At 30.6% G+C, this 8494-nt stretch overlaps 1 protein-coding gene across 1 annotated transcript; it reads left to right on the forward strand.

Annotated features, from left to right (window-relative positions):
* Nucleotides 1-478: 478 nt before the first annotated feature.
* LOC143230508 (vacuolar ATPase assembly integral membrane protein VMA21-like) lies at nt 479-7507 on the forward strand. Its single transcript, XM_076464184.1, has 2 exons — nt 479-608; nt 5428-7507. The coding sequence occupies exon 2, from the start codon at nt 5454-5456 to the stop codon at nt 5706-5708; it is 255 nt and encodes an 84-aa protein (XP_076320299.1). The 5' UTR covers nt 479-608; nt 5428-5453; the 3' UTR covers nt 5709-7507.
* Nucleotides 7508-8494: the final 987 nt, after the last annotated feature.

Here is an 8494-nt window from a genome sequence, read left to right on the forward strand (position 1 = left end):
TAAATATGCTCGCCCTTTCAGCCGTGAGGGCGTTATAATCTTACGGTCAATCCCACTATTCGTTGGTAAAAGAGTCGCCCGAAAGTTGGCGGTGGGTGGTGATGACTAGCTTCCTTCCCTCTAGTCTTACACTGCTAAATTAGGGCCGGATAGCGCAGATAGCCCTCGAGTAGCTTTGCGCGAAATTCAAAACAAACAAACAAGCAAAATATTTTGTCTTTTCATGTCGTGTTAGTAAGACTAAGAAAATGTCGGCTTGCTAATTCACATTTGATAACCATTACTGTATTTTCTTTGAAAGTAAACCTGTATATTCTTTCTAGAAATTGAACTGATTCGCCCAAAGTATTTTTTAAACAATAATGCAAGAAATCTATTATGAAAACATTTACAGTTCTGTGGTTTTCATTGGTCAAGTGTTATAGATGATAGTGCAATTTATGCTTAACTTAATATATTTATTTGATTCGGTGCATTTCATCGTGGTGTAATAGAGGGCGCTGAATTATTTGAGATAAGCGTTAAAATAGATTGGGGAGTTTGATTCGGTGATATTGAGTATGCAAGTTTGAAGAAGAGTTTTCTACAGGCCATCAAAAATAAAGGAGGTGATATGATGTTTTCATCATTAATGTAGGAAACCGTAATTAAAAATAACTTTCAATTCCATGTATCAGTTATAATTCAAATTTAACACAATGTACTCTGTATTATTTGTGTGATGGTTGAATATTGAAAAGTGATAGTAACAGGCATGATCTGGTTATTATTTTTAGTTTATTTTTTGTTCGATATAAAATTATTTCTGTTTTTATTTATGGGTACACGAAAAAAAATTAAATACAATATAGAAATAGAAAATTTTTATGAATTTAAGGTTTTTTGTAAATGTTTCTGAAGTTGGAACTAGAAGTGCAAAACGTAAATTTTGTTGTAAAACTAATGAACTAGAACTGCATGTTAAGAAAAGAAAGAAAAACGACAACACTACGGCCTTTTTTGGGTCTTGAAGAACACTGGTTATACTTTTGTTTTCTCTTCCTGAAGACCCATTGAAACATTTACACTTTAGTTGCAATGTAAAAGACTAACTAGTACAGTAGTTGGATTACTATTGTAGTAAGACTGCCTGAGCATGTTCATTATCACTGCATATTAAGTACATCTTTCCTTATGTTATGCTATTTCAACACTAATATTCTCTATTGTACTTGGTTTTATAAGTTGAGGTATTTAACTTTCAGGCTCACAGATAAACTGTTATCTTACATTGATAAAGGAAACTTGAAGTAGTGGATTTTGTTTCCCCAAGAACACAAAGGTGGAATTCTAATTTGTAGTATTGAACTCATTTCTTAAAAGGTTCATGGTTGGGTCTTCCCACCCAGTGTCAACAAATAAAAGATGTAAATGCAGGAGAGATTAGGTGTTATTTTTATGAAAGACGAGAGAGGGAACCCATACAATCATCAAATTTAGAAAGCAAGGTATCAGAAAGCTGCAATTTAGGTCATCTTTCACCAAAAAAAACAACAAAAAATCAAACACCACAGTCAGATTATATATGATTGTTAACATTCATATTATGCTTTATTTTAAAGGAATGAGAAGGAACTATTTAGCCTATCAAGTTAACTTATTACTATCTTATTCTAAACTACATGTATAAACTCCTAAATAATCTCAACTTCTTCAGTGTTGCAGCTTCTATGACAGCTGAAATAGAACCTGGTGATTAATTCATTTAACTGATATAATTACCTGTTTACATAGATTACACAGATTAGTATTGCATATAATAATTAATTGAAGTTACTGTTAACTAATGTTATGAAAATAATGAACTTATTGCAAGTAATATTTCTCATTGTTTTCAATTCAGATTATTCAAGTTAATGGATTCATGTATCAACTTACAAAAATAGTCATCTAATAAAAATTAATCTTCCTATTTATTACTTCGTATAGTTGTTTTAACCATTTATATATCATTAGAATAATCAATTAATGAACTAGATAAATAGTTTATTAGTAAATTCTACTAGTTCTTCAGCTCTAATCTGAAGGTAAACTAGAGTGTTATTTCATAAGTCGCTTACTCTGTTAAAGAAGTAACACTACCTAACTAGAGATGTAACTGAGATTTCCTTATGTTAAACTTGTGTTCTAGACTTACTGTTTGCAAATGTTTTTAAAATATCTATTTATATCAGTACCAAATGTTTAACAAATTCGAAAACCTCAGTCATGTCCATTGAAGCTCTCTTTTCAGTCAAAATATTTCAAGTTATTTCAAATTGTCACTATATGATAGCTCCTTGAAACCAATAGTCACTCTGGTAACTAATTTCTGGAATATATCCAACAAATCAACTCAAGTTAAATAAAGTCACTAAAACTAAGCACACTTATTCCAAACGAGGTTATAACCTTTTGCAACATGTACTCAGTTTTCTAAACTAGTTAAATCATGTTTATGGATACCAAGTTTCTTGATAAAACATTATACTGTTTTTATCTCCATTATCTGGACAATAGATATAGAGGTAGTCATAATTTGTTGTTTTTTTTTTAATTTATTTCCACACACAAGTAATAAGAGAAGATCAGAAACCCGAATTATATTGGTGTGAGAAGTTGATGTAAATCTTAGCTCTGGCTTGTATGATTCTCACTATAAAAAGCTTAAATTTCAAATCAAGTTGTATGTGTGTCTATATATGAACATTGATCCAATTTTTTTCTCCCCTGCTACAGTCATTTAGTTACCACTTAATTGCTCTTGGTGATATCTGTCTCATGATGCTTTCATCCTACATCAGTTTTCTCTCAATTTTGGTACTGTATTTAAACATATTCTTCAGATAATATTGTCAATTTTTCTTTAAAAAATTTACTAACAGGTTTTTCTTGTATGACTGCTTGAGATACTTTGAGAGTTCATCATGTTTCCTATTTGAGTTTGTAAAATTAAAGAAAATGCTTGTTAGTAAACCAATTTACAGCATGCATTCCTGGAGTAATTAAGTTGCAATAGAGGCAAATAAGGTCTTTCCTATCCCAACTCTGATATTTGTGTTGCTAATGAATCGAGAGGGAGTCACTTTTTGGTTTAGGTTGTTTATGACCTTATCCATAGTGAGATAGAGGCATACATTTGATCTAGTGGTGTTTCTCTGGACATTAGGGAGAGAATTTAGATTTGCTTTTTTCCAGCACCTTCCTTTACTCTTTTGGTTTCTCATGAGGTAAATATGGATGAGCAACCAAAGCAGGATTTTTTATCAGAGCCAAGGCATCTCTTCTTACTCCCACTGCTATATATCATCCACCTGGGTATATTTTGTTATGTATCATAGTTGAGCTCAGCCTACTACCATTCAGCTCCATGTTGTGAAACAGGCAGTCCATCTCATACTCTTGTCTCCTTCTCACATGGTTCTTTACCTTTTGGGAATATGGACATCACTCAAATCCTTTGTTCATTTAGGACAAGCACATATAAGATCTAATTAGTAGTCAATATATCATGAACAGCAATATATTAGATTCCCCAGTTTATTGAGGATCAACATCTATCTCAAGTGGTGGTTATATAAGAGCAGTACTATGATCAATATTTTTCTGCTGCTACCGTTTCTAGAGATCCATCTTTTTATAGATACCTTGTTTCAGGGATGGGTTGCATATCTGAACAGTCAGATATTCCATGGCTGATGGATGGATAAAAAGGCTTCCCTTCACATCAGTCTTTTAGAACTTCTTGCGGTTAAAAGTAATGTCTCAAGGACTAATTATTGAGGGTTACAGTAGTTGTAATGCTTCATACTCTGATAATATTAAGGTGATATCTTAAGGTGGCATTCAGTCTAGATCTTTGTTTTTGAAGCTTGGGTCTTCAAATAATTGGCAAATTCCTATCATCTGTCTGATTAGATGTAACTGTTGTCATTTTAAAACTTTCTATCTTTAAATTTCCTAATTGTCCATACAGATTTGACCAATGCACCATCTTATACTTTTACTTCAACCTTCTGTTAACCCAATGGTACAATCCCAAAGGGGTCCACATATTTACCCCTAAACTTCTGTTTTATTAAGGTTGTTTAAAAAATAAGTTGCCATTTTTTTATGGATGTCAGGGTAAGGAATGATTTATTTGGAATGACCACCTGTTATCTCTTCATGTTGTATGTTTGTTTTTAATTGTACTATTTCAGTTAAATGCAAAATAATGTGTTTGAAGTTTTATACATGGCATCTTTCAGTATTTGTTACTCACACCATAGCTACAGTATGTAGAAATGTAACTCCAGTTTATATACAAATGAAATTCACATATGCAAGGCTTATAAAAGTTTGTCTTGTTACTTTTGTAGTTAGAAAGTAATATTGTGTAAAATTACCATATTGCCAAACAATGTTTTTTGTTTTGTGTGTGTATGTAGCTTTGTAATTCTCAATAAACAAAATTTCTTATTTGGTGGATAAAATGTTTGATCTTATTTATCTGTCAGAAAATTAAGCCATTTCTTGACACTGGTGATAGATTAAAAACAACTACATGGATTGTTGCAAGTTACCAACAGGAATAAAACTAATACAGATGATTAACAAGGATTATGGACTTTGGCAATAGAAATATTTTAAGAAAGATCCTGTCTTAAGAAGGTTTAAGCTTTGCCCATTGAAAGTTGACAGAAAAGTATTTTGACATGGCTAGATTAATTTGTTTTTGTTTGCCTGAAGTATATATGTGAAACAACAGTTCTGTTACAGGTAAGACGTGATCTTCTAAGCAATGCTATACTATAGACATTTTGTTGTTTCAAAATAAAATAAAAAATTAAAACTGGAAAATTATAATATGCTTATTGATTTAAAATGTTATATTATGGATCAGCTAATTTAAAAGCATGTGCTGAAAAAACTTGTATATCTGTATTCCCAAAAATATTCTTAATCCCCTTATTAATTTTTATTATAAGTATTGTAGTTATTTGTTTTGATATAGAGTGGGTACATGAAATTTTAGTAATCGTGATAAATGCTTGAGAAATTTTGAAATAATTGTGAGACCTTATGCTGAAAATATGTTGGAAACATTTAACCTGAGTTATTAATGGTTGTTTGTGCTGATACTATTGTACATTATGTTTAATGTTGGTCACAAATTGTTAATGGTTGGTTATGCTGATATTGTCATGGATGTTACTTAACCTTAAGATTGTTTTTTCAATATATGCAATTTTCAATCAAATAATGTGTAAATATTTATAATAATACAAGTCAGAGATATTTTCAAAGCTACATTCTGCAAATCAGAACATTTTATTACTGTGTCACTGGTGAGTGTAAGTTTCATACATTTATGTGATATACGCATGTATGAAGACTGAAAAACAGCCTTTCTTTCTTACCTTGCAGTGAACTACACTAGTGATCCAATCACCATGGCAAAATTTGCCAAAACCAGTCCACTGAAAGCTCTGCTCTTCTATAGCATCTTGATGATCACCTTACCAGTTGCAGCTTTCTTCTGCACACAGGCTTTAATATTCCAACTGTTTGGAATTCCTCCAGGTGAAGGGTATCTATATGCCACAGCTGTGAGTGTCATTGTTATCCATGTCATTCTAGGCCTTTTTGTGTATGAAGCATTTACTGAAGATGATAGGACTTCAGTAGTAATTCAGAAAGAAGATTAATTATTTCTACATAAACTGAAGTTTCTTTCACTTATAAAATCCATTCTTCATTGTTTCCATAATTAAAGACTTTTCATCAGTTCTGACAGAAAATAAGCAAATTTAATAAATGATGTAATGAGATTATGGAAAAATGAAACAGAGCAAGTTATCCAATTTGGAGTTGCTCTCTAACAAGCAAGTGTTATCCTAAAACATAGGACTATAAAAGATTGAAATATTTTGCAAATGGTGAACATTCCATGTACATGTAATTGTGCAAAATGTTTATCTGATTTTGCAATGTTTTAAAACCCTATGTTGATCTGCTTAACCCCATGTTTTTACAGTATATCTGGATTGAGTTAGATTATCTCTACTGTTTCTTAAGGTGTTAAAGTGGTGATTATAAAGCTAGCAAAATTTGTTGAACATAGTCTTATCTGTTAAAAACTGCATATTTCAGTGATTTTTTTTAATGCTTTGTAAAGTACTCGCTACAGTATGGAAATTTTATACTTTTCTAAAAGTATTTCTCAATCTGCTGATAAAGAATTATTGACTAATTATTGTTACCTTATATGTGCCAAGGTTATGAAAAACCTCTAACCTAAATTACAGGCAATTTAATCACTTGTTTTTGCCTGTAACGGTAAAAGGAGACAATATTCATGTGATGCCATATGCTTAAAAATTAAATATAATGAAATAGGTGAAGGTTTACGCTATACCACGTTGTGTTTTATTAGAATACTGTACAATATATGTACACTGTGGAACATATCCCCATAAATTATGTAATGTTATAGTTTTATTTTATTTTCAAAAGCTTTGCAAAGTTTGAAAGTAGGCAGGTTATATCTTTTTATATTGTAAGATGTTCTTAAGAAAAACATTAGTTGACTTAAAGAAAAATTTTATCTTTGGAAATTTACTTTTAAATGTTATCAAAACTTTAAACATCCTCTTCATGTAGTTTAAAATAACCTTGAGCCCATTGTGTCCACATATTGTCAATCTTTAAAGAATTCAGTCATTACATAACTTTAAAATAACCAGTACTGTTATAATATGGATATAATTTCAAGCTATAATGAATTATCAAGGGAGAAAAATAGAGCTGAAAGATTAGTAAAGTATGCTAATTAGTTGATTATATTCAACTAATTTATTATTATCATAAGATGAAGGAAAAATAGCCTTAAAAATTAGGTTTCAGTTCCCTTGGTAGTAAAGATACAGATAATGTTTTGTAACCTTCCTGTTAAACAAATATAAGGTCAATATTTTGAATACTTAGGTAGCTAGCATAGTCTAAATATTATTCAAACATAATAATGAAAAAAAATCATATTAGCAGTTTTTCAGTTACTGGATTAATTAGAACCATTAATTTCAATTAAATTATTATTATCTTCATAGTAATCAGTTAGCCATACTTTCTTTCTGAATGGTTGATAATAATGAGAAATAGCTGTATTGATTAGTTTAGTATCTTCATGACATTAATTGGAAAAACTAGTTCATTATTTTTGTGGCAATGTTTTAACCATAATCTTGAGTTAATCAGTTGTTTTATATACTAACATTGAGTGGTGATTAGATAATTGATAAGCCAGTTTTATTGCACAGCTACAAGAAGAAAAAGAGAAATTTCTTACTATTGCTGAGAAATTCATACTAGCAATCAAATTTTTCTTTATTATTACTGTTGAATCATCTCAACTGTTTTATATTAAGTCATTGGTAAGATATAAAGAGAACTGTAAGTGGTTAAAACATTAAAATGTGAGAAATAAATACATGCACTGTTTGGCAAACTGTTACATTGTAGTGTTAATAATTGAGAACAAGCCTATGTAGTTTCTGTAACAGCTGTTACAATATCAGCCATACTGGTCCTAAACATCTACTTAATGAAATTAAACAATGGTTAAGTACACGAGTAGTAACTACAGTTATTACTCAAAACAGAAGAATGTTTCTAGAGAAGGAAAGCATGCACTGAAAGACTTAATCAAATCCTCTTCTTCCATTTTGTTGTTTTGCTTCAAGATTGATGTATCTCATGTTTATCACATATAGGCTTAGCATTCTTTTGTATATAGTCTACTATGTGTAATGTCTAAGTTATCATTCACAAACTATTAATTATGAAAATATTTTAATAAAGTAAGTGTAATCAAAATTGGCAGTATTGTTCACATTACCAGTATTCTATTTAGGCTGTTGGCAGAGGGTGAAAAAATAAATAAGTGTAATCAAAATTGGCAGTATTGTTCACATTACCAGTATTCTATTTAGGCTGTTGGCAGAGGGTGAAAAAATAAAGCTAGGAGATATTTTCATGGAAAAATTGAGTTTATGTATTATACATGTGTGTGTGTGTGCTTAACTCTGGATAAAAATTTCTCTGTGATATACCCAGCACATTTTTCCCTTTGTGGAATGCTTGAAGGCAAGATGATGTAATGAAAGAAGGCATTTTTTTTTAGCCTGCAATCATATCTGCCTCGCAGTAACTTTCAGTCTAAACAAGCCAGCCTTTCGAATATTCATGATGCTTTATACATTATCACTTTCCATTGTTCCTGAACATTCCTATCATGTAGCACCATGGATTATAATACAACAAATTTTAAAATATTTTGTTTATAAAAATGTTATTCCAGACCATTCTTACGTTGCTATAACCCCCAATGCGATGATCATAGGACACTGGCATTTTATCACTTAATTTTTGTTATAATGTTATAGGCTTAGTAGTAAGGGCTAAATACAAGATTTTAATGAGCATAAAATGATAA

Source organism: Tachypleus tridentatus, chromosome 10 (genome assembly GCF_004210375.1).
Source record: "Tachypleus tridentatus isolate NWPU-2018 chromosome 10, ASM421037v1, whole genome shotgun sequence".
Taxonomy (NCBI): domain Eukaryota; kingdom Metazoa; phylum Arthropoda; class Merostomata; order Xiphosura; family Limulidae; genus Tachypleus; species Tachypleus tridentatus.